The 27,556-nt window shown below is 44.2% G+C and overlaps 1 protein-coding gene across 3 annotated transcripts; it reads left to right on the top strand.

Moving 5' to 3' along the window:
- Positions 1-1,405: 1,405 nt before the first annotated feature.
- Positions 1,406-27,556, top strand: aplp1 (amyloid beta (A4) precursor-like protein 1). 3 transcript variants are annotated; one of them, XM_066719240.1, is made up of 17 exons: positions 1,406-1,801; positions 17,085-17,258; positions 18,221-18,350; positions 18,448-18,560; positions 19,313-19,518; positions 19,632-19,888; positions 20,200-20,405; positions 20,547-20,705; positions 20,905-21,033; positions 21,251-21,350; positions 21,787-22,002; positions 22,152-22,175; positions 22,410-22,433; positions 22,789-22,856; positions 23,102-23,167; positions 23,503-23,646; positions 23,887-27,556. In XM_066719240.1, exons 1-17 carry the CDS (start codon positions 1,736-1,738, stop codon positions 23,983-23,985), a joined length of 2,181 nt encoding a protein of 726 aa, XP_066575337.1. In that variant the 5' UTR covers positions 1,406-1,735; the 3' UTR covers positions 23,986-27,556. The 3 variants fall into 3 exon arrangements, with proteins under 3 accessions (XP_066575337.1, XP_066575335.1, XP_066575338.1); XM_066719238.1 differs by having other exon boundaries at positions 1,411-1,801; positions 23,884-27,556; XM_066719241.1 differs by lacking the exon at positions 22,410-22,433 and having other exon boundaries at positions 1,412-1,801; positions 23,884-27,556.

Here is a 27,556-nt window from a genome sequence, read left to right on the forward strand (position 1 = left end):
AGTTTGTAACTTCTCTAAGACTGTTCATGAGATTGCATCTTGAACAACTCTTCCTTGCGGCCGATTGTAATAAATTCCTTTTGGTGGACCATGCATCTCTCTCGATTATTTGGACTCTTCAATATTAAAAATCACTTGAAGCTGTATTTATTAACCTGAGGCCTAGTTTTGTCAAACACTTTACCATGGTATTAAAATTAAAACAACCAAAATTATAAACTAAAATTGCAATAAATTAGTGAAAGTTTCATATAACCAGTAATCCAAATGAATCAATAAAAATAGTACTTACAATCAAAGCCTTCAGAGCTTCAAAGAGCTGCCAGTCATTTCTTCCACTCCAAAACCATTGTATGCAGATATTGGTTTTGCATTAAGAGGATTATGGGAAAGACTCATACATGCTACTGCACAACATATTTGTGTTTTTATTTTATTTTATTTGTATTAACAATAAGGGTTTAACAACAAGGGTTTATACATGTACATACCAAGGGCTTAAACATATAAAGACCAATAACTAGTTGGAGATCGAGGAGATCGAGGGTTTTAGGCTAGATCACCGCCATCCTGGGTGATAGGTGAGCCTAAATCTGAAAGTTCTTTTAACCAACAATATTTGTCTATTTACACGCGTAGGCTACCAATGTTTTTGACTGCGATTTTACTCCACACTTCCCAGCCGTGTTTTACGACGCTCTTATTTAGGGCCTTTCTATGGAGTGAAATTGTGCCACCTAGCGGGCATTTCCTTTCTCTCCAGAATCGACATCGCCAGTTTAATAATAATAATAATAATAATAATAATAATAATAATAATAATATAAAATAATACAGTTATTATGATTATTATTATACATTAGGCGAAAACCGTGCAAAGGAACGAGGCTGAAGTTTGTCGTTGCTTTTTCTCTGTCCATCTCAACTGTTTAGCCTATTTGTTAAAATGATAAACATCTATCTATCTATCTATCTATCTATCTATCTATCTATCTAATAATGTTCAAAGGGCTGATGGAAACTGGAATACATCAACAGAACTGCCCCAGGTGTACAGAGGGAGTGTGCGGAACGGTGCCAGAAAACAATGACAGCCTCCCACGCATGACTGTGAAGCGGTCACGAAGCTAGCATTTGGCGCTTCCTTCCACTGTGGGCTTCGCTAACATACCAATGTACAACCCATGTACAAAAAAAGTGTATCCACCATGTATCCAAGTATCTCTCTCTCTCTCTCTCTCTCTTTCCAGTAGGCGTCTCTGTCACTCTTCACCCCCCCTCCTCTCTCTGATTCACACACACGCACATAAACACATACACTCACACAGTGGCACCAACCATAATCGCAGGCTCTGTTATTCTTATTGTACAGAGAGAGAGAGAGAGAGAGAGAGAGAGAGAGAGAGAGAGAGAGAGAGAGAGAGAGAGAGAGAGAGAGAGAGAGAGAGAGAGAGAGAGGAGGGCTGGTACTTGGAACATCTCATTAAACAAAATAGGGGCCGCGAGTGGAGCCGGGCAGAGGGGAGACAGGCACGGACTGACGCGCACTCTCCGCCGCAGCCTCCACGGACGAGCCTCCGAGCTGTCAGCGCCCAGCAGCCGGTCACCTGAGTCCTTTCGGAGACGCCGGCGGATCTGATCAACACAGCGAGAACATCAGTTTAACAAACCAAACAAAATCACTCCACAAAGGAAGAAGGCACAGGAAAACTAGAGGAGGAGAGAAGAGACGAAAATGGGACGTAGTGCCTTTTGCGTGTTTCTGAGCCTGGTCTCGTACTGTGTCTGGGGTTTCGACGAGGTGAGTTCCAATACGCTGGCATCTCGATATTAATTATGATCATTAATATGTATAATGCAAGTGTGTGTGTGTGTTTTTTTTGTTCTGTTGTTTGCATTTTCTCTTGAAACAGTGTCGTCCTACAAACGAGCAAACACAAATAAATCCAATCATATTCAATGTGTGAGGTAGAGAGGGATCCCCACTGTGTGTTAATGCGCCTGATAATGACATCGCAAGTTATTGACATGCATCTATCGAAGCAATAGTACAGAGCGAGTAGGTTATTCCCATGCAGCCATTAATCAATTGCAATACCGTTCACCTATGCAGTGCTTTTTCTTTTTTTGCACGTAAAGGAAATGTTTTTTGTTATTTTTTTTAATTTTTATTATGTATGCATTTATTGTTGTACTAATTGAAAGCGACACTTTGCGAATATACAGCTGCCATCCGCCCTTCCCCTATCCGAAAACGCTGCACCGTCTCTTTTGTGAAAAATAAGAAATACATTAATCTGTAAACAGTGAAAGACGATGTCGATATGATAAATGGATAGCCTTCATTAGCAAGCATCTGCACTGAGAGAGAGAGAGAGAGAGAGAGAGGGAGAGGGAGAGGGAGAGAGAGGGGTGGGAGGGAGAGAGAGGGGTGGGTGGGAGGAGGTGGGAGGTAGGGTTTGCTACCATATGGGATTTCGATTTGATAAATGGGAAGATACATTTCTTCAACGTCTTTATTGCATCTGAAGCTAACCTGCTGGGGGGGTTGGGGGTGGGCAGAGTTCTTTTGATCAGATATACACACATACATAAACATCTCCGTTCATTATTGAATGTATCAGTCGAGCTCTGCCGCAGGTATCCCCGAAGATGGTCTACAATTGTACAACAGCAATAATTAGAAGAACTAAATAAAAAAGCAACCGAGCTACATACGTACGCACGCAAAGACGCATCAATAAATAACCGAGTGCTGCTTCAGTTTCTTCCCTCTGGCGTTCCCGGGAGTGCAGCAACGGGCGCCGGGTCTCATTGTGTGTGTTGTGCGCAGGCTGCTTCACAGTCTGATCATTATTTTGGGATGCTCGTTGCCGGAGAACACACGTCTCTGGGGATCTCTAAAGAACTAATGAGCCTCAGGCGAGTAGTCCAGAGGTACAAGAGCCTAGGCGTGTATTGCTTTTGTTGTTCGAATTATAATCATCATCATCATCATCCTCTTCAAATCTCTGGTCTAACCCATCTCAGTCCTTAGGATAGCTCATGTTATCAAAATAAATAAACAACACATATTCATTTGCACTTATGATGGGGATGATGACGATGATTCTAATAATAATTCTCGAACCTGAGGATAATCGAATGCAATTGTTTTGAGCTGTCACTGACGGCATCGGGAAAGCCGCAAGACTTCATAACGCAACAATGAAACGGATGAAAATATGAGTGATGTCAGCATTTCTCATTACAATAATGATGCCCTCGGACCAACCGCGGCAACGACAACAAACAGCACGTCACCCTGTCCGTCGGTCACGTTGACGGTTGAGTGTTCGTGGACCGTCGCCCGCCAACCCCCTGTTTTCCTGGGATGCACCGCTGCATGCCGTGATCAGAACAGGTGTTTCCCCTCCCTAGATTTTTAAACGTCTTATTGTGACTCTCAGACAACACCCCAGAGCTGTAGATTGCCGTATAGGATCAGAGTTAGGAGACTCTACAGAACCCCAACCGGCCCGTTTGATCACCCGGGATTCCGTTATCTGACGTATTACGCTCTATTAGATAGAGAGTGCCTTTATTGACAGCTGAAAAAACAAGACAAAAACAGCTGGTAGAATCTGTGCTGTTTAATGAGTTCTCTGGGGTGTGATCACCTTGCTAGAGAGAGAGAGAGAGAGAGAGAGAGAGAGAGGGGGGGGGGGGGGGGGGTTACCTGGCAAGAGGAAGGCGGGTTCTTGCACGCAGATCATTATTTTTTCCTGTAATCAAAATCCCTGTCACCCCGCTTACATAACTGGGATCACCTGCTTACTGACTGACAAAGCCATGCAAGGGAAGGGAACAGAGCTTCATATGGCTTGGGTTATATCAGGAGATCCCCGAGCTACAGAGCCCTGTCTCTCTTCTAGTAATGATTCAAATACTTTATTTTCCTCGTACGCCTCATTTCCAAACCTCCACAGTGGCCTGGAAATGAGAAAATGTGAGGAGAGTAAGTTTCCATCAGAGGCTACTGATGTAATATTGTAGTACTGTGGTGTATAGGGAACGGTCTCTCCTGTCCACACTGCAATGCAGCATCACAGTTCAGCACAAGGATTCTGGATTTTACTTCATTTGCCATGATTCATTTGCCAAATCCATATTAGGGTAACATGTTGGTCCAGGGTAGGGTTAGCATCCCCAGTAAGCTCAGGCTTTCGTTAAGGTTGGGGCTGCTTTGCTACTGATTTAACAGAATCGGGCGTATATTTGTATGGGCCGAGCTTGAGAATTTGGTGTTGGCTGTGATTCAGGCTGCTGTTTAGCCTTAAGATGCAGCTGTGCGTATTGCGTACCGTTGTGTGTTGATTCATGGCACCGTGCTGCTGTATCCCAGTGCAGAACGAGGAGTCGGATCATTGCTCAGGTGCCGGACAATGTCATTTACATCCCTGTCTGAAGTGAAGTTTGTGTGTGTGAGGCAGGCAGGGAACTTAACACACCTCCTTAACATAAAACAGTATGTGGTAGTCCACGTATTTGTTCAATTCTGACATTTAATTTAAGTAAATGAGAAGCCTGTTGTTATTAAGGACTATATTCTATTTCTCTCATGTGTGGCTCTGTTTGGAAAAAACAGCGCTGTGCGGAATATAGTATAGTATAGGGGCCCAGACTGGAGCCAGTGCTGTGGGGACTATAGTATAGTATAGGGGCCCAGACTGGAGCCAGCGCTGTGCGGACTATAGTATAGTATAGGGGCCCAGACTGGAGCCAGTGCTGTGGGGACTGTAGTATAGTATAGGGGCCCAGACTGGAGCCAGCGCTGTGGAGACTATAGTATAGTATAGGGGCCCAGACTGGAGCCAGCGCTGTGGGGACTATAGTATAGTATAGGGGCTCAGACGGGAGCCAGCGCTGTGCGGACAATAGTATAGTATAGGGACCCAGACTGGAGCCAGTGCTGTGTGGACTATAGTACAGTATCTGGTCCAGATTGGATCCCTCACAGCCTCAGAGGTTATGAGTCACCTACCACCACAACACCTTACAAATATTTGGATGGTGTCATGGTGGCCGGTGACTCATAACCACTAGTGGCCAAAGGCAGTTTTCTAATGACTGGGTATGAGCTGTGTAGGGCTGTGGTTTGCATTGCTTTACCTGTCAACACCAGGGTGTTAAGTAGAGGATGTGTGTTAAGCTGTGCTCTCTCAGGCTCTCCTCAATGCCTGGCACATCTAGCTGATGATGCAGTGCAACACCCCCACTGCTACCCCACAAGCCTAGTACTTCTTCTTCTGTCTTTTCTTTCTATTTTTTAATCGCAGGGTGTTAGCACATAGCTGGTATTCAACTCTGGCTGGTGATTTTTTTCCCCATAATGATTTTTTCTCACCATTCCGCCTTTTAAACGTTAATGGGGTTTGATGTCAAGACACATCTGAGTCGGAGAATGACACTCCGCCATTCATTCAATCGGTCAGTCAATCTGTTTATGTGGTATGGCACCCCGTCTCAAAGTTGTCTCACAGAGCTTCACAGATTTAACACTGCATAATTGTGATGGAAAAAATTGGAAGTAAACCACCAGGCACAAAGAGGAAATACAAAAAATCATATTTACTTACTATAGGATGACAGGCTGTTCTAAGAGATAAATACATCTCTGGGGGGCATAGCTTAAAGCCTAGGCCTGCAGTTACAACTGGCAAAGTTTCTGTGGGAGACTGAAGACCGCTCTGGCTCGGCCACCTCTTTCACATGGTCAGCGGTGTGAGGACCAGTGGTGGACACTCGAGTCTTCTAAACATTTCAGTTCTGAGGCGCAGGTGTGTGTGTGTGTGTGTGTGTGTGTGTGTTGGGGGGGGGGGGGGGGGTAGGAGAATATAAGACACTGAAATATTTGATCAATAAAACAATCACCCTCTCTATCTCCAACAATAACTAATCATTTATACATCTCTCTCTATAAATATCTATCAAAATCAACCAATCAAGTATTTTGCACAGCACTTCACCTATTAAGATAGAGAGCAAGGCTTCAATTCAGATATAAACATGAATATAATATAATTACATATATAATCATATCTTTTTTTGGGGGGGCTTTGTAGAAGAAAAGGGATCTTCTGATTAGGATGGATTGCCTCTTTTTCTCTCCCGCTACGCTCATCTTCTGCTCCCCTTTCTTATATCAGTAATGGATATTAAAGTTATTAGCTGCAAACTCGCCTCTTATCGCGGGGTAATTCTTCTGTTATAAGAGCATTACTGGGATTAAGATTAAGAGCCAAGGGCCCGGAGCCTGTCTGGATTGGAGAGCGGATTACGGATCCCGCGCGCTGCCTGATGTTTCTGCCTCGCGGCACCTGGCCTTGCAGCCCTCGCATCTCTTCCTGAGTCCATGTGCTTTCTGCTGTGTGCATCTTTATATGTATTCATGTATTTATTTTCCACCCTTCATATCTGGCGCTTTTGTAACTGAGCTCTACAGTACATCTGTTTTACCATTGTGCGTTGTAGTGTGTTGTATGTTCTGCATGTGGTGTGTAGAAACAGGCCCCTCTCCATCTGTCAGTACTAGGCTGGGCTGGGCTGGGCCGGGCTTTACTGTACCATACATATCTACCTTACAATGCACTACTATAGCATACTGTTACATTACACCACAATACATTAAATAACACTATGTTACAGTACAATACAATACATACAACTACACTACAATACAGTACACACCATTAAACTACAATGAATTACACTACACACTACATTTAAGTAGATTACAGTGCACTACACTATACTAAACTTCAGCGTGTTAAATTCCTCTGTGAACGGCTATCTTAGGTCCCCAATACCAGCGTGGCTGTGAAAACCCTGCTTATTGATCCTATTAGCGGCTCAACCCTGGAATAATTACCGAAAGTGTGTCAAGGACGGACTCGCCGCACAGCCGCAGCTGGATCGCACTCTTCCCGTCTCCCAGATCCGAGCCCCGACTGCTCACTTTAAAGGCACATCGAGATTAGTTGGGGTGAAGAAATAATAATAATGCAACTTAACGTACCAGCCTTACTGCTCCTATTGTGTTTAGTCACGCAATTGTAACCATAGGCTTATAAACATCTGCTCACGGTACTGCCAGATCACATAGAAAATACAGCTGAAAGAATGCATTAATTGTGATTATTATTATTATTATTATTATTATTATTATTATTATTATTATTATTATTATTGTGCGTTTCTAATTCAGCAACGGCAGCACTGTACACTACCCATGGCAAATCTGAAGCGCAGGGGACTTGACAGAGTTGGGTCTCGCTGATATTTGTTTCCAGATACGTTTATTATTATTATTATTAATAATAATAATAATAATAATAATAATAATAATAATAATAATAATATTATTATTATTATTATTATTATTATTATTATTATTATTATTATTATTGTAGCATAGAAATTTGCTATGACCGCACCAACTGCAGTGGCAGAGGTGCTGACATACAAGACGCGTGTGGGGACGTTTATTGAGAAACGCGCTCGGGGGAGAGTACGGGGAACGAAAAACTAAACAACATCAAAATATTAAAAAAGAAACAATCAAAAATTATAAAGAAAATAAGAACGAAGCAGGAGACTTTCCCCCCACACGTTTTCCAAAAGAAGTGGAAAACGTAACAAGATGTTCGCTGGACAGGAGCAATAACCACACACACAAACACACACATACACCCCGGCTATTCTGAAGACAAATGCAGTGCAGAGGCGAGACAGAGGTGTGGATGACAGAACGCATGAACGCACGAAACATCTGGAGGTACTTACGTGAAGAGAATGCTTTCGTGTTGTACGACATGAAAAAAGCTGGTGGGTGGATGTATTTTTTTCTTTTTCTTCAGACAACTGTTATTGGTTAACGGGGCACACAGCACCAAGCACAAACATGAGCATCCCCCAACACGACAGGGTCTTATCCTGTTGTTTTGCGAGAAGAAGAAATCCTGTGTTTAATCATAACATTTCTCGCGGGCACCTTGCGTTCAACGGTCCAGGGGAGACTGTGTACATGGTTGCATGTCGGCAAAAATAACGGCAACGGTGTGTGTCTGTAATTAGTGCCGTGCTTACGGAAGCTAATGAGGAACCGCACTAAGAGGCTCACTCGCCGTGTGAACGCCTGCGTACGGGCTGCAGGCGGTATCTGCATGGCTTTGTTAAACTGCAATCTTATATGTATTTGTTTCGCCAACGGCTTTTCTTTGCGCAGCCTTTTCGCGTTTACCATGTTCTGTTAAACTAAGATGATATTTATTTATTTATTGATTGATTGATTTATTTATTATTGTATGTATGTATGTATGTATGTATGTATGTATGTATGTATGCACTCTTTGTCTCTTCCCTTCTCTCTCTCTCTCTCTCTCTCTCTCTCTCTCTCTCTCTCTCTCTCTCTCTCTCCCACTCCTATATCTCTCCCCTATCCTCTCTCTCTGTCTCTCTCTTTCTCTCTTTCTTTCTCTCCTTTTGACATTGTCAGTCAGTCCTTGGCCTATTTTGTCTCCTTGATCTCTTTCTCTGGTGACGGGGGCTTGGTGGGTGAGGGGGGAGGGGGTTGGATAGTCTTGATGGAAATTTCAGAGGAGAGCTCTATGGAATTGGATCATGTCCCTGAACAGCGCAATCAGCTGTAGGCAGATGGATAGAGAGAGAGACAGAGAGAGAGAGACAGAGAGAGAGAGACAGAGAGAGAGAGAGAGAGAGAGAGGGGCTCAGTCTCCAGCCCTGTTCCTGGAATGATGCGATACAGTACATTAGGGTCTCCAGCCCTGGTCCTGGAGAGACACTGTACAGTTCTGACCCTCACTCCGGAGTTTGTTTACACACACAATAGCTAAACATGGAAAAATAATAACACAGACATATAGCCTACACACAGATTCCCTGAGAAATTATGGTTTGGCACTTGTCTGTAATAATACAATAGTTAAAAACTTAGTTACACATAGTATGGTGTTTTGTTGCAGAAACATATTAAATGTGGTGTGGTGTACTGTGGTAACACCATGGTAAAGTGTAGGGTGGTGTACTGTAGTAAAGCACGCTCAACTGTTGTCTTGTGTAGTGCCTGGTAGAAGCCTCTTAACACATTAGCGCGTCGTGTGGTGTGGTTCGAATTCTCCACCTCTGCTTATGTTCCTATAGTAACCACAATCTGTGTTGACATCACACTGCAGCTATACAAAATGAATGTGTTTATTTTATATATAATGACCTAACAGTGCTATGTTCCACATGATTGGGATATAGAAAAAGGGAGAATGAAAGGGACATAGAGAAATTGACATGAAAGGGACAGATAGCTATGCCATGTGGCAATGGAAAACTCTGGGTCTCTGCTTTCTAACAAGCCATGAAGCAGCAACCAGTGATTTCAAATGAAAGAATGAAACAAGTTTAACTCCAGACCCACCGGTGGGGCTCTGAAAAACAATGCAATCAATAGAGATAATAGCAGGTTGGTCAGTGTCGTGCTACTATGTCAGTTATGTATCTGTACCTCAGAAGCGGTGCGCTTACAGTGTGTAGTTCAGTGATAGTAGTGTATGTAGGCTACAATGCATTAGTGTATCAGTCAATAGTGTATCAGTCCATTTTAACACAGTACACTTTGTAAAACATTGATACTTTAAAACAGCCTTCTACCACACTGTCTCTTTTCCTTATTGGGCTTGTATTTGCATATTATAAAGGGGTTATGATGTAAAAAGAGCTTAATTACTCTTGGGGGCTCTTTCCATTGTATGACCAATAGTTATAATAATAATGTAACCTACATAAAGTTACAACTTACTATCATGAATCTGAACATACTTGCAATTATTCTACAGCCACTAACATACCTGCTTTTATACACTATTACTGATGCACTCTACTCCTCACCTCAATGATACTATTACTACTACTTTGATTACAAACTATCTCTGATATTACCTGCATACTGCCATGAAAATAATACACATCCATGCAAAAAGTATTCAAGATACTTTAAAACCTAGTTATGACTATTACTATTTGTTATTTTTATGATTTAATTATCTTCCTTATTATTACAAATGTGAAGCTGGGCATTTGACCGATGGCTTCACCCAAGATGGCTTACAATGGTTGATTCAATTGCATTATCTATAACGGAGCATTAGTGACTGGCAGGTGGCTATAAGTGAGTTAGCCAGGGCAGTTACAGGCCAGAGCACGTGAGGAGGCAGGGCTAATGCAATAACGGAGCGAGGCCCAGTTACAGCTCCAGGTACAGGAGCAGCAGGCCACACTGAGGGGGGTATGGAACTGGCTGACATCACAAACGGTGTGTGTACTCCAAACTGTTACTGTGGATGTGAGTGTGGATGTATGTGTGTTATTATTTTATTATTATTGTTATTGGATCAGTGTTTGTGCGTGTATGTGTGTGTGTGTGTTATTATTTGATTACTGTTATTGTGTGTATGATTTTGTTTGTGGGTGTATGTGTGGTGACGGGGGGTGTCTGGTGCGTGTGTGTGTGAGAGAGAGAGACAGTAGGTGGGAGGTGGGGATTTTATTGTATTTGCAGATGTAGAATCCTAAATCTGATTTGTCTTTAAAGAATGAACAAGAATGAAAGAGGTGGTTTGAACTGGTGAGGTACCTCGGGACAATTATAAATACAAAGAGAGAGAGAGAGAGAGAGAGAGAGAGAGAGAGAGAGAGAGAGAGAGAGAGAGAGAGAGATGAGTGTGGCACATTTGGAATTCTGCAGGGAGCCGGTTGCCACAGCAACGTGGCTAGGTAGCAGAGCTCCTGTGGGTGGTGTTGCCATGGCAACCGGCCTTAGTGGCCAAATGATGCTGCTGAAAAAAACACATTGACAATGCAGCTCTGAAGACGAGAGAGAGAGGGAGGGAGGGAGGGAGGGAGGGAGGAAGAAATGGGGATGGAGGGGCGGGGGAAAGGTATGGAGAGATGGAAGGAGATGATGAAAGGATAGGGAGCAGCATGTCATTTGGGTACTGTGATAATGTCTTCAGTGAGTCTTTCCTTTATGGAAATGTCTGGAAGGATTTACCTTTGACTGTGGAAAATAACTCAACAGCATCTTTGAGGCTCTGCCTCACTAAACCATTTTCATTGGCCAGTTTTGCAAGTCTGATTTCTTTTATGTATGTATGTATGTGTATGTATGTATTTATTATTGATTAAAACTGTAATATTGCAAGGAGGACCCCAGCACATGCACCTGATCCAGTCCCAGCAAATACTGAATAAAAGTTTACACACACACGTATATATATATTACTGACAAATTAAGTGAAACATTTTAAGTCATTATACATAGTATATACATTATTTTTATTTACAATATATTTTAATGTTAAATTTATAACATTATTTCTATTTATTATACATTTATAAAAAAAGCGATTACTATTCTCAGCCAAAAAATAAAACTGTATAAAATAAAGCGACTACAGAACAGTATGACGTGGCAACACCAGTCTGTACACTGCGGGGGACGTTGTCAAAGCATGCTAGAATTGCGTCATAAACGGATTAATTAAGCCCAGACAACTGAATCCGTGAAGTTAGCTCACGTATATCACAGATGCACCCCAGAACGCTGACTGTTTCAGGGCCTTGCGTTTCACTCTCCACTGCTGCCAACTTGGCCGAGACAAAAGGAGTGATGCAGTCTGTGTGCCAGAGCCTCATCCCTTCACAGTCCTACCTGCTGGGTGTAATTCAATATCTGAAGCTTTTTTCATTCTCCCTCTTCTACCCCCACCTCCCCCAACCCTGCCCCAGCCAAGCGCAGGCGGCGGGCGGCTCGGTGTGCCTCTGAGCTCGAGCAGCTGCATTAGCACGCAGCAGGACAGCGGCGCCGGATGCATGTCATTGTGTTTCTGGAGCGCCAGAGTGACAGGTGACGAAGTGCAGCTTGCAGTACAAAATAAACATGTCTGTAGTTGCCGTACTGGACTGTAGTTTAGTGTACTTTACTGGTGATATAGTGTAATGTACTGTAGAGTCTCTGCCTGCCACAGACTCCCCCTGTAGTTATTCTCCTTAATACCTTTTGACCCTTCCAGCGGGCCCCGGGTTCAGACACACACCTGTCCACTCAAGCCCCTTGTTTGCAGTCAGGGCTTTCCTCGTGTTTTGCTCCTCTGCTCATTGTTATGCTGATCGGGATGACAGACCGTGAAATAATCTTCCGGAGCTTAAGAGGAGATTCCAGGGGAGCTGGGCTGGTTCTATATGACAGGATGGGCCCGAAATCCCCTCGTTAACAGCCTGTTATGAAAAGGATGAGCGTGGCACCTGTTAAGAGCTTTTATAGGCAGAATTAATCAACAGTGTGGGGGAGAATCCAATTACACACCTCCCTCTAAACTGCACCGGGGAAGAGAGGAACAGGCTGTGCAGATGTGCAGAGAGAGAGAGAGAGAGAGAGAGAAACAAAGTAGATAAATAAAAAAATTGAATGCATAAATACATATGTGGGCTCCAGGATGGAGAGGGAGATGGCTGTAGGTATTGTCTGAGTCTCATAAAGTTTTGCATCGAGGAACAACAGTGTAGGTTAGGGTTGTGTTTCTACTGAGTTAGGGTGTGGATTTGTGGGGGCCAGGCTTGGAATTGTGCTGCTGGCTGACGTTGGGTTTAAGGTTGCAGTCCCCAGAATGGGGCAGGTCCCTGATGAAATACAATGGGCTCCTGTGAAAAGTCTCCTTTAACCACTACATCACATGGCACAATACATGTGCTGGACAGTACAGTGCAGTAACACTGTGACCCTCAGATGATCACAGGAGAGTACTGTACTGTTTTGCACAGGGACTAAACCCATGGTAGATTGCTCCAGCCCCTGCCACTCTCTGTGTACAGAAACACTGTTCCTGGGGTCTCAGCAGGCCGATTACTGTGCTGTGATAATCTGGTAGAGGCAGGGAGGGAGTGGGTGGGTGGGGGAGTGAGCAGCACACAGACAGAGACACGTGTTATTCAACCATCTGACCATCTGTCACAGAGAGGGGAGGGGAGAGCGCACAAGCTGTTAGGTGACGCACACCTCTCTGAATGACAAACGAGAACTTTAGCAATTCGCATTCATAGTTTATTTTGATATGTATGTGTGATGGGTGTGTGTTTGTTTGCATGTGTGTATGTGCAACAAGTTTTTGTTTACATGTATGTATGTAGGTTTGTATGTGTGTGTTTGCATGTGTGTATGTTTGAATGTATTTATTTAGGTAGCTGATGGCTTGATCAAAGTCAACTCACATGCCACCTTTACCTTCTCAGATTTGCTATGCAGTTATATTCCCAGTACCAAAAGTATTGGGACAGGCTCCTGTCGCCAGTAAAGAACTGAAAATATGAAAATCCCCCTCCTTTACTTCTCCTCTCCTCCTCCTCTCCCATCTGTGCGGGTGGTGGCTTTGAACAGCTGGTCTTTGTTTTGTTTTCTTTTTTCCCCTCATTATTCTTTGTCATTTGTTCTTTACTTAGTTCCCTCTTTCGTGCGGGTAGGGGTCTGTCATGCTGTACTGAGTTTTGTTTCCTGGTTGTTTGACAACACAGAGGGAGAGAGAGAGAGAGGGGGAGAAGAAGAGAGAGAGAGCGAGAGAGAGGGGGCGAAGGAGGGAGAGAGAGGGGGGAGAAGGAAGGAGAGAGAGAGAGAGGAGAGGGGTGTGTGTATGTGTCAGAAGGAGGCAGAGTTATAGAGGGAGAGAGGGAGAGTGTTTCAGAGAGAGAGCGAGAGAGAGGGAGAGGGCGATCGATCTCTGTGTGTCTCTGACTCTTGGCAGCTCTGTGTTAATGATCAGCTTGGCTTTGGTTGTTGGGAGGTTGAGAGACTTTGAACAGAGTCTGGATTCAGTCTGTCAGTGCGTGCGGGCCAGCCGAGAGTAAGAGAGGGAGGAAGAGAGAAAGAGAGAGAGGGAGGGAGTGCGTAGGGGGAGCGATGTATGCTGAAGAATCCCGTGTTAGTGTCCACACTAACTCCTCGCAGTCAGTCACCAGCAAAACAACGTGAAAATAAAATGGCAATTCAGTATCTGTTCAAATAAATAATTTACAAATGTACTGGAGTGGTGTAGTTGTGCTCCACCTTCCCCCATCTCCCTTTCCTGTACTAGTTGAAGTGTTTATTGAGGATGGAGATGGGTGGAGGGATGGGCAGGAGCAGTGGGACAACTGTGGGGTGAAATATGCTTATTTGTTTAGTGCTACACCAATATCTATAGTTTTCAATAGAGGCCTGGCCAGCATGGGAAAAATAAACTGCAGGATAAAAACTAACTCCGTCCAGTCAACATTAAGCCAGATTGGACTGGACAGGATTGGATTGGTCCGGACACAGGATTAGATTGGACTGGACAGGATTACATTGAATTGGACAGGATTGGATTGAACTGGACTGGTGAGGATTGGATTGGGCTAGACTGGACAGGATTGGACTGTACTGTACTGTACTTAATTGGACTGGACTGTATTGTACTGGACATGACTTGACTGGATTGTACAATACTGGATGGAAATATACTAAACTATATGTACAGTCAAATACATTATAGTACAGTCCGATACAGTAATAGACAGTACAGGACTGGAGTGTTCTGTAGTGTTCTCTCTCTCCTGCTCCTTTTCCTCTCTCTCTCTCTCTCTCTCTCTCTCTCTCTCTCTCTCTCTGTATTGATCACAAGAGGCCTGTGATAGGCAGTGAGTTGCCACAAGAGAAGAAGGGAGCATCGATTTCGAAGGGGAAGTGGTGGAGGAGGAGGGGGGGAGAGGAAGGGAAGCAGGGAGAGGGAGAGAAGGAAGGAGAGGATAGGTGGGGGTGGGGCGTAGAGTCAGGCTGTCTGGCTCTATCACAGTCTTAACACACACACACACACGCACACACACACACACACACACACACAGAGGGGGTGGGAAGAGAGGGATCTGTTTCTATTTTATTTCCACTCGACTGCGGTTGGACTCTTATGACACAGTGTGGTGGAGTGCCCCGTGCGGTGCAGGTTGATGTATCTTGGGCTTTAGGGAAGGCCCTGTCCTGTTGAGACCCAGCTCAGCTCCCCACTGGACAGTCCTGCTGCATTGATGCAGTGTAGTGCAGCAGTCTGATAGTCACTTGCCATTCTAGTTTCTCCCAGAGGTGCTCTTTTTATTGGAGTGAGGTTCGAAACAGACCCATGAAATGGTCGACACAATACTCTACTCAAGTGTAGTATTCTATTGTATACCATGCTATAATACTTTACTCCCTGAGGCTCACTGAGTGTCACTCCCAGTTTTGTGACAGGGTGTGCTATCATGTGTTGTGTTGTGTTGTATTATCTTGTGTTGTATTACATTGCGTTAAAGTATGTTACCTTTTGTTGCTGTGTAGGTGAAAAAAAGACATACAGTGCAATAGAGCACTGTATTCCACTGTACTATGCTGTACTGCACTGTACAATACTATACCCTTCACACAATCCCCTCCCCTGCTCTCTCCCCAACACATTCTTACTGTACCGCACAGTGTACCAACAAGAGTCAGCATCGTAACAAATAAAAACAAAAATCATGAAATGGGTAAAAAATACACAATGATAATAACAATAGCAGTAATAACTGCACTGGGAGCTGTGTTTTGGTTCCCCGAAGACCGAAAGAAGCCTTAAAATCTGTCAACTAATGATGCTTTTTATCTATTTGTCAGTGAAAATGCTCTTCCAGACAATGCAAATGTATTTATTAATGTATTGTATTTTATTAGATTCCTTTTTGAGTCCCAGCTCCACTGAGATTTGAATTAGGACTTCAAACAGCCGCCCTGACAGTCAGTACTGCAGTGGGCGTCTCATCTCTCTGGCATTTGAGGTGTCAGTTCTGCTGTGAGGGGGTTTAATATTTATGTATGCGGACATTTATTATTTTATTTCTCATAATGACTTTCCAATTATAACGACTTGGCAAGTTATTGACAGTAATGCAAACAAAGTACAGAGACACTGGTCGATTTGCCTTCAAAAATATCTTTAGTTCATACATTTAATTCATATATATAAATACATTGAATGTATAAACTGAAGATATATGTAATGGGCATTTTTTTATTTTAGTGTATTTTCTTTATCTGTTTGGTTCTGCCTGTCTGTGCTCTGTACTATATGGACATACTCTCATTAATATATTCATATGTCTTATGTTTAATTTATACTGATAAAACATAGATGGGAATCTCTCTCTCTCTCTGTATTTATACAGTGTATATGTGTGTATATATATATACACATATGTACAGGATGGTAAATTTAAATAATTTACTTCTGCTCTCACTCCCTACTCAAATATAAATTGCAGAATATGCATACAGCTGTTACTGCCCTCAGAAAATAGATAATTGGATTGAGTCATATAGTATTAGAGTACCCCCCCCCCCACACACACAGGCCCCTACCCTACCCCTTCCTTTCCAGAACATTTCTGAAAAATTATTCCAAGTCCTACTGGGCTTGAGCATGCTCCCTTTTCTGCTTGGTTTTGTGCCTCCACCCATACCACCGATGACATGTTATTAATGACCATTATTAACAGCAGTTAACAAGCAATGATACATCAGTTGAGAAATATAATGAGCACGTTCAGCTTGGATAAAGGTGTCTGCTAAATAATAATAATAATCATCAATACAGGTTACCAATTTCACCTGTCAGTTCTACATGTTTATGCTGCTCACTAGTGGGTAACTTTGTAACTGCATGTTTTAATTTCACTTACATTAATCAGTGTGTTCTGAATCGGTTTCTCTTTCTCTCAGCACAGTGGTAATATTCTGCACTGTCCAGTCAGTCGGTCTGTATCTCTTTCTCTCTCTCTCTCTCTCTCTCTCTCTCTCTCTCTCTCTCTCTCTCTCTCAGTGGTGTTAAATTTCTGTAATGCTAAATCACTCCCTCCCACTCTTTTTCCTTCACCCGCCCTCTGCCCTTCTCCCTTCCCATCTTCATTCACAACTCCTTTCCCCCCACTATGCCCCACATCCTCCCAACCCTCTCCAGGTGCAGACAGAGGGTGGCCTGGTGGGCACACAGGTGGCCGAGCCCCAGGTGGCCATGTTCTGCGGGAGACCAATGGTTCATATGGACCCTCGGACCGGCCGCTGGGAGCCCGACCCCCGTGGAAGGCTGGACTGCTTGACCGACCCCAACCAAATACTGTCCTACTGCCAGGAGGTACTGACACTGAAACACTGCCAGATACTGTCCACACTGACCTATTGACCACACTGCCATGCTGTCTGACTCCAGCACTCACACACAAACATAGCTGCTCTTAATATAACCCCAGTCTGTCAGATACTCACCTTGTAACCAGGTATCCAGAGGTAAATAGGAAACACGTGTCACTTCCTGTCAAGAATCACTGGTGGACCCCTGCAGTCCAGGACGATGGACACTAGGGGGCGATGTTGCGATTGACCAGCTGTGTGGACTATAGTACAGTGCAGGGGCCCAGACAGCAGCCAGTGCTATGTGCAGTACAGACTGTGCTGCTGTACACAGATTCTGTTTTTTATTCACTCTGTCTCTCTGTCTGTCTGTCTGTCTGACTCTGTCCTTATGGAGTCACTCAGTCTTCTGCCTCTCTCTCTCTCTCCTTCACAGGGTATGTTGTGTGTATCTATGAGTTGATCGTTCGAGCAGATGGGGCAGATATCAAAAAAAAAAACCTCCTTGGTGAAACCCCCATCTCTCGAACCCCCATACCCCTGCCAACCCCCCCCCCCCCACCTCCCATAACCTAGCACTGTAACCCCCCCTCAGTCTGAGGTGCACAGCACTGAGACCCACTGTACAATAGTTACTCCCCAACCCAGTGTCAGGTCTCCCAATTGCCAGTCAGTGTAATGGAGTTTGTAGCATGCAGCCTTGCTCTGTGTCTTTCTCTCTCTGTCTATTTCTGTCTTTTGTGCCTTTATTTTTCTTCCTCCTTTTGGTTTTTCTCTTTTTCTGTTTTTACTTTCTCTACCCTCTTGTCCCAACCCTCCCTTTTTCTAATCCTCTTCACATCAATCCCCCTCCTGTGGTCCCTCTCTCCTCCTGTCCTCCCTCTCTCCCTCTCTCCTGTGTGCTAACCCTCCCCCTCTCTCCTCCTCTCTCCTGCGTGCTAACCTTGGTCCTGGCCGTGTGTCCAGATGTACCCTGATCTGCAGATAGTGCGCGTGGAGGAGGGCCCCTCGCCCGTCACTGTGCCAGCCTGGTGCCACCGCCCGGGGGGGCATTGCCAAAGCCACCCCTACATTGTCATCCCCTACCGCTGCCTGGGTGAGTACACCCTCCTCTGTTTGTCTGTCTGTCTGTGTTTCTCTGTCTGTATCTGTCTCTCTGACTCCTGTTTCTTCTTTCTCTCTCTCTCTCTCAGTGGGGGAGTTTGTTAGTGAGGCCCTGCTGGTCCCAGACCGCTGTCGCTTCCTGCACCAGGAGCAGATGGATGCCTGTGAGAGCTATGTGTACTGGCACAGCATCGCCAAGGAGGTGAGGAGGGGGCAGGGGCATGGAGTGGACACAGTGGGTAATATAGCCCAGTCTAGTATGTTACAGTATGGAAGGGTGTTGTGGACCAAGGGCCAGATGTTAAAAAAAAATACAGGAACAGGTGTGCAGACAAACAAAAAAGGTGGTGTTCCTAGTCCCAGGTTTGCAGTTAACTATATATTTAGCATAGGCCCACTGTACCATCCTACCCACTCCAGCATTATCTCCCCCACTGACTCCTTGGTCCCGCTTTTCTACTATAGTTCACTTAGGCCCGCCCCCTGTACCAAACCATTAGACAATCATGGTAGCAAGAAAAAAAGAGAAATTACATAACCCCATACATTGCCAAAATAATTTTACATAAACGTAACAACTTATAATAAAATAGTTTGAAGGAACAACCCTAACCTATGAACTAAGGAAACTACATTCCACACCAAGACCTTAACCCCCCCCACCCCCATGTCCCTTCCTAACATGGCATCTGTAACCCTCCACTGCCTTCCCCAAGATGGCTGCTCCACCACCCCACCCTAGGTAAGCCTTTGTTTGGGAGGGTTTTTCAAGCATCTTTAACCGAGGGATTAGCCTGCACCACCACAAAGGGTCCAGTCCAGTTCAGTCTATTGCCATACAGTACAGTATAATCCCAAAGAGGGGTATCTGAAAGGGTTATTGCAGTATTAATCCTGCTCCACCTTTCTCCCTCTCCCTATCCACTACCCCCCCACCCCCCACCCCCATCACAGGCCTGCTCTGTAGACAATCTGGAGCTACACAGTTATGGGATGTTGTTGCCGTGCGCAGTGGACCGTTTCCGGGGGGTGGAGTACGTGTGTTGCCCAGGGCGGGGGGGCAGCGGGCGGACCGAGGGAGAGACTGAACTGAGGACCAACACTGGACCCACCTCTACTACCCCTCCCATCGTTCCCGGAAATAACAAACTCAGTACCAGGTAAGACACTGACACACTGACTGACTGACTGACACACTGACTGACTCTCACACTCACTGGCACTCTGACTGCACATCTCTCTGTCTGACTGATCCTTCCCCAACCCCTCACAGTGCCAAGGTGACCCCCCCCACAGCCAGCTCGTCCCTCAAGCCTGGCAAAGAAGGGGGTGAGGTAGAGGAGGAGGTAGTGGAGGAAGAGGAGGAGGAGGAAGAGGAGGAGGAGGTGAGAGAGGACGAAGAGTACGAATACTCAATTGACTCTGGACCATACCAGGCTGCAGACTACATGGACTCGGTGTACAACGACAAAGCGGGGCAGACTGTTCGCCCCCCTCCCACACACAACCCCCAGAGCCGCCCTGACTCTGGTAAGCCCTTCTCTCCCTCTCTGCCTCTCTACCTATCTCCCCCTCGACCACTCTCTCCCCCTACCTCTCTCTTTCTCTCTGCTGCCCACTCCCTATCTCCGCCTCTCCCTCTCCCCCTCTACCCTCTCACAATCCCCTTCCCTCTATCTCTTCATATCTCTTTTCTCTCTACCTCTGTCTCTCTATTATTTCTGTGTCCCTCAACCTTTCTGTGTATTTCTCTGTCTCTCTGCCTCTCAGTGTGGTGTTAATGTACTGTAGTGTTTAGTGTGACATTGACATTTCCTTCTCCCATGCTCCCTTCTTCCTAGCGGCCCCCACCCCACGGGCGACGGACGGAGTGGACGTGTACTTTGAGATGCCTGGCGAGGGGGGGGAGCACGCCAGCTTCCTGCGCGCCAAGACCGACCTGGAGGAGAGACGCATGAAGCGCATCAACGAGATCATGAGGGAGTGGGCCCAGGCCGACACGCAGGCCCACAACCTGCCCAAGGCCGACCGCCAGGCCCTGAATGAGGTGAGAGGGTGCGGGGAGAGGGAGAGGGTGAGGGTGTCTCTCTTTTTCTCTCAGTGCAGTGCTAATAAACAGTCAGTCAGTGTGTCCATATCAACCTAATCTCTCTCTCCTCCACCCCTTACCCAATCGCTCCCTCTCCAGCATTTCCAGTCAGTGCTGCAGACTCTGGAGGAGCAGGTGGCCGGGGAGCGGCAACGGCTGGTGGAGACGCACCTGGCCCGCGTGGTGGCCACTCTCAACAACAACCGGCGGGTGGCACTAGAGAGCTACTTGTCTGCTGTGCAGGCCGACCCACCCCAGGTGTGAGAGGGGGAGAGGGAGAGAGAGGGAGGGAGGGAGGGAGGTGGTGGGCAGTGTTTTGTGGTAGAGGATTAAGATGGAGTATTTGAGAACAGTGTACATTATTGCCTAGCCAGCCTGTATTCACTCTCTCTCTCTCTCGACCCTATATCCTTTCTATCTTCCTCTCCCATTCTCTCTGTCCCTTCTCCTTCACCAGCCCCAGCGTGTTCTGCTGTCTCTCAAACGCTACGTCCGTGCAGAGCAGAAGGACCGGCGCCACACTCTGAGGCACTACCAGCACATAGAGGCCGTGGACCCACAGAAAGCACAGCAGATGAAGTTCCAGGTGAGAGTGAGGGAGAGAGAGAGGGGGGGAGAGAAGGAGTGGGAAAGGGGAAGATGGAGAGTGGCCAGAGGTGGAGAGAGAGAGAGAAAGGGGAGAAGTAGGGGTATGGAGAGGGAAAGGAGGTAGGGAGGGAGAGAGGGGGGCAGTCAACTGTCTTGTAAGGTTATACAGACCTGCCATGGAGCCCTCTGTAATACATGTCTGTGTCTGTGTACAGGTCTACACTCATCTACATGTAATTGAGGAGCGTATGAACCAGAGCCTGGCGCTGCTGTACAAGGTCCCACAGTTGGCTGAACAACTGCATGAGCAGATAGGTACATTCACTTTCTTTCTTTGTGCTGTTGCTGCGCTATTACTGCACTATGCTATTACTGTGTTATTACTGTTACAACTGCACGAGCAGATACTTGCACACCATCTCAGTCTTTGTTTATCAATATTATTATACTATTACTATACTGTTAGTGTACTTTTACTATACTAATACTATTACAGTGTGATCACTATTACTATAACTGTCCTATTATGACTTATGCATGTACTATTACCATTACATTACTATTACTGTTACCATCTCTTTCTCAATTCAATTAAAAATCCTGCTTTATTGTCAAGACTAAGTTCCATCAGTGACCAAACCAGTGACAGACAGGCCTAGTGCTTAGGAACAGGGCAATGGGGACCAATACATAGCCATTTTACATGTTTGAATTGAACAGATATTGACAGACTCTCTCCCCCTCTCTGTAGAGGAGTTGCTGCGCTCAGAGAGGGCCGATGCCAGTGAGTTGCTGACCACTTCCTTCTCTGAGACACGCACCACTGAGGAGCTCCTGCCCGCGGACAGTGAAGAGGAGAGGGATGAGGAGGAGGAGGAGGAGGAAGAGGAGGAGGAAGAACAGGAACAGGAGGAAGCAGACAGAGCCTTCCACCCCCGCCCCTATCCCCCCCGCCTCAGCACCCCTGGTATGGCCATGGAGAAAGAGAGAGATTGACAGACTGACTGTCTCACTGGCTGTTACACTGATCTTGTGAAACATTGTTAATTCTCTCTCTCTCTCTCTCTCTCTCTCTCTCTCTCTCTCTCTCTCTCTCTCTGGACAATGGCACCACAGACTCCCAGCAGACAGTAAAGAAAGGTAGGAATCCCCTGACCCACTTTAAGTCAGAGTATCCCAGACATAATCACCGGTGTGCATTGTGACACACTGACAGATACACTGACTGATAACCTGTTACACTGACTGACTAACTGATTGACTGATACCCTGATACACCAACTGACCAATACACTGACTGACTGCCCAAGTGACTGACTGACATTTTATTAATTTTTCCTCGTCTCTCTCTCTCTCTGGAAAATGATGCTACAGAAACCCAGCAGTCAGTAAAGAAAGGTAGGAATCCCCTTTAAGTCAGAACATCCCAGCTAATCTCACTAAACTCTGGTCTGCATACTGATACACTGAGAAACACTGACATGCAGTGAGAGCCTGACTAATGCACATTGACTGATGACACATTGACTGATACACTGACACACCAGTGCCCTGTGTACATTGGGGGGATGATACACTGACTGGGCACAATAATAATCAGTGAGACACGTATGAATGCTCAAGACGAATAGTAAATTACTGTAAATTAAATGTTTATTTTTTTAAATATGCAATAGGATTGTATTCTATCTGAGTCTAATAATGTATTTTTTATTTGTGTGTGTGTTTGTGTTTGTATCTCCTGTTGTCTCAGCCTCTGGTATTGATGAGTATGACTACACCACAGTAGAGAAGGTCCCCACTTACGAATATGAGGAGAAGGTAGGAGAGTTGACTCATGTGAATCTTAATTGACACCTGTTTATATAGTGTAAATCCTAATTGATGCCTGATTATACAGTGTGAATTCCACCTCAAATAGATTTAATTCTAGCTGCCTCCTGATTATACAGTGTGAACAGTAACCAAGTTAAAGAAGGGCACACAAGTACTTTGGTGTACTCTCTCTTCATATCTCTCTTTCTTTCTCTTTCTCTCTCTCCCGGGCTTTCTCTTTGTGTCTGCAGGTGAACAGCTCAGTTGATATCAAGCAGGTGATTTATAAGTCGTCAGGAATCCAGAGAGATGAGCTGGTGAGTGGTACCTACAGTTCAATAACCAATTAAAATCCTTAGTCCCTAATATCATTACACAGACACACACACAAACAGACAGACACAAAACCTTAAAGTCAATGGCAATACCATCTCTCTCAATACAGGTTACCTGTCAGTTGTACATGTTTATACTGCCCACTAGTGGATAATTTTGTATCTTTTGCAATTTTTACTTTCATATATATTTGTCAGTGTGTTCTGAATCGGTTTCTCTCTCTCATCACAGTGGTAATATTCTGCACTGTCCAGTTAGTCAGTGAGTCTGTATCTCTCTCTCTCTCTGCATCACCTCTCACCTCCCCGTCTCCTAGCAACCAGACCCCTTGGAGACGTTCAACCGAGGCGCCATGGTGGGACTGCTGGTGGTAGCGGTTGCCATAGCAATGGTGATGGTGATCAGCCTGCTGCTGGTGCGCAGGAAGCCATACGGGACCATCAGCCATGGCATAGTGGAGGTGAGGGCCTGACTGACGATTAATTAAACATGGTACCGGTGTAATTGTTCAAGTAAAGACACACAGACTGACACACTGACTGGTTAATCGGTTAATTGGTTAATTGAGATTACGTTTTTTCATCAACCATAGCAAAACAAGTTCAGGTAGGAGGAGGAGAAGGAGAATTGTTTGACCCCTTCACCCCTTATAGTTCAATTATCTCTCTCTTCCCCTTCCTCCCTCTCTCTCTAACAGCAGGTTGACCCCATGTTGACCCCAGAAGAGCGCCAGCTGAATAAGATGCAGAACCATGGTTATGAAAACCCCACCTACAAATTCTTTGAGCAAATGAACTGAGCCGGGGGGCCGGACCAAGGCCTGACAGGGAGGTGGGGGTGGGGTTGTGGGGAATAGAGGTGGAGTCAAAGGCTTACATCCTAACGCCCATAAGAATCAATCTCAACAACAAGGCCCCTCCCACCCCTCTCTCCTCCCTTTCAGGGGCCATCTCCAACCTCCCCACACTTCACAAAAAAACATAACAAACATTTAAAAGCCAACATTGAGAAAATAAAAACTAAAATGAAACATGAACCAAAAGGGACTTCCCCTAACTTCACTTTTTGGAACTGTAACCATTAGCATCCCCCCCCCACCCACCTTCCCAATATATATTTTAATTGTTGATATTTTCAGGTGCTTTAATCCATAGAGTAGCATGTTTGGCTGTTTTTGAGATTCCTTTATTTATATTTTTATTTTTTTCATCAGAGAAAAATGAATTATTGCGCTCTCTTACAGTAACTTTGTCCTTCATTTCTAGCAGTCATAGTCCAGTCTATTTTGCTGTTGGACAGGCCCCAAGTGTAGTAGCAAATCCCCCAGGGACCGTAAAGAGTAGCATTGACTCCCAGTTTTACCGCAAACCACACGGGGACTGAAATTAGAGATGCTCCCTTACACCTCTAACCCTGTATACCAAATGCGTATAAACTGAAACGCTACAAGTTTACATTACGGCCAGGGGAATAGATGGTGTCAGAACACAATGCATAGTCTCAGTAGCACTTTACAAGTGGGTGTAAGTGCCGAGTAATTATTTACCCATACAGAACAAATATAAATATTTAAAACATAGTAGAAACTTGTGATACCAATGGTTGTCATATGCCAAACCTCGTCCCTTTTAATGTATATTAAAAATATACTGGATGTATTTTAAATGTATTTTAGTCTGTAATCCATATAGTTGAAACTATATTGTAGAAATTAACCTCACCATATATTTTCAACCTGTTAAATAAGTAGATGGATTACAGACTGAAGTATATTTAAAATACATTCCATATATGTTAAATATACTAAAAGTGGGCGGGGTTTGGACATATGAAAAATATACTGGTGTCACATTACCACTGTGTTGTGCATTTCCAGTTACACACACAGTTCTGTATGTATGCAGTGTGCGGCTACTCATGTGGCTGCATTACACATTGTTACACCTCATTACTACACTGTTACATCATTCTTCCACATCTGAGTGCATAATTAAAGGACAGGACACAAAATCAGACATTGGCTACACTGCTACACATACAAAAGTTGCCCACTTCATCGAGTGTTACTCAGACCTCTCGCTGCTCGAGGTGAACACAGCTGGATGCTTTTGATTGGAGTTAATCTCAGAACGCCACAGCGCTGCAAACTTGGGGTACACCTGTGTAGAGGGGTCTGTGTTCTGTGAGGGGTGGGGGTGTTGGATTTATTTTATTTTTTTATATTATGACTAAACTTGGATTGAATGTGAAAAATGTGCAGTCCAGCGAGACTAGGCTTTATCTCAAAGACAAGCTCTAAATCTCTCTCTTTTACTCTCTCTCTCTTTAAGTTTTTAATCCTGTGACACTACATTGTTAATAGGCAAAAGGAAAACAGTTCTCAAATCTCTGAGAAATCTCTCCTACATTATTGTTGTTTTCATTCTTCTTCATCTTATATATAGTTTTCTCCCAATGTAGGGTTATGAACCACATTGCCATCTCCCCCTGTGCATCTGGAGGTTAAAAACCATTTTGTTATGTTTTATTATTTCCTTCGACCTTGTTGGTCTCTTTTATGTGAATATATATATATATATATATATATATATATATATATATATATATATATATATATATGTTTCATACTTAACCTTCTTCCAAGAGTCCTTTTTAAAAAAACAAAAACAAAAAAACTGAAAAAAAAAACAATTGCATGTAGAATCATTGTAAAACAAAAACCAAACAAGAGAGAAATGGCTCTGGTTGGTCACCTCCCTGCTTCCTCTGAAGTTTGAGTGTCAAACAAAGCTGTAGTGGCAAGAAAAATAAAACAAAAACAGAATTTAAAATATAAACCCGTGAATATTTAAATACAGGTAGTCACCATACATATATATATATATATATATATATATATATATATATACATATACATATATATACACATATATACACATATACATACATATATATATATATATACATATATATACATACATATACATACATATACATACATATACATACATATACATACATATACATACATATACATATATATACATGAGACAAGATATCTGACAGGACACAACTTGCATTGAAAAGTCTATTCAGTTTATATTGAAACAACACATATAGATCAGAGGAAAATCTGTGACTACCTGTACTTCTACAGAAAAATGATATTAATAACAATAACATGTACATTGCATTGTGTTGCATTAGTGACTCGCCTCCCTCCACCGTTCCCCACGTTAGAAACCCACACTGACTTTTCCACCTGTTGCTTCTTGGACTCCCGTGCTCCCAGAAGAGAGTAATCGAAACCGAACCTTTATAAACATGGCTGATTGAAACAGACTGTTGTAGCACCAGCACAGGGAGCCAAGCTAACTCCACACTCAATGTATTTTCTTGATATGTAAAAGAAAAAGAAAAAAAACAAAACGTGATTGAGGTTGATTTAGAGACGGTGTTGTAGTCCTGGGGAGTGACCTTCTGAGCCACTGACCCTTGGTGTTTCAGTTGTATCCTGATAAACAGAGGACTGTGATTCCAAGGAACAGTAGTTCCAATTATCTGAAGGATAATAATTCAGAAATTCCTGAAATTCGGCAATGGGTGTTTTGATATATTAACAACTGCATCAAAAGGTATGCTTTGATCCCCACTACACCCTGAGCTGTTCCCACCAGGGGAGGGAAGGAGGGTGGCGCACACACTCACACACACACCTCAATAATTTGCCACTGGGTTGTAAATAAGTGATTAGTTAGAGCTGTTTGGAAGGGGGGGGGGTCCAGTTGACTGTACTTGGAAAGATCTACTTTTAAGTTTTTTTATCTAAACTGTTTCCTGCAAAAGCATCAGGAAGAGGAGATTACATATGATAAACACTGAGGCCTAGCACGCATGAAGAAGCCTGGGCCCACAGTAGTTAATGTGGCTGGATAGGTGTTTGTGATCCAGCTTAAAACAAAAACACACACACATAGACAGACACAAAGGCCCTTGTTTGGGAGACGTTTACTGATTGGTAAGTGGACTCTAAGCTGCTTGTTTCTCATTTCTGCCTCACTGTATCTCCGTAAAAACTTAACAATGTGAATTAATTACGTTCTTAAAACAAGATGTCCACTCCATAGCTTTTCACGAGAGGGAATCGCTTTGATCTGCTTTATATTTTGCGTTCTCTGACTCCCTCTTAAATAATAATAATAAAAAATTATAAAAAATTAAATGGGCTGTTTCATTCTTGTTTTTTTATTTTTGTATTTCTGGGGAGTGACGCTTGTCTCTGTTCTTCTCTGTTTGTTGCTGTTGTTTCTTTGTAAATAACTTTTATTAAAGGTTCAGGCTGCAAAAATGGGCCAGTGGGACAATGGGAA

Source organism: Amia ocellicauda, chromosome 12, assembly GCF_036373705.1.
Source record: "Amia ocellicauda isolate fAmiCal2 chromosome 12, fAmiCal2.hap1, whole genome shotgun sequence".
In the NCBI taxonomy this organism is placed as follows: domain Eukaryota; kingdom Metazoa; phylum Chordata; class Actinopteri; order Amiiformes; family Amiidae; genus Amia; species Amia ocellicauda.

Excerpts from the sequence above, each read along its gene's own strand:
- aplp1 (XM_066719238.1), top strand. The coding sequence starts at position 1,736 with ATGGGACGTAGTGCCTTTTGCGTGTTTCTGAGCCTGGTCTCGTACTGT. Across the intron at positions 20,406-20,546 it reads ACCGCCAGGCCCTGAATGAG|CATTTCCAGTCAGTGCTGCA; the intron begins GTGAGAGGGTGC and ends CTCCCTCTCCAG. Across the intron at positions 21,034-21,250 it reads CACAGCAGATGAAGTTCCAG|GTCTACACTCATCTACATGT; the intron begins GTGAGAGTGAGG and ends GTCTGTGTACAG.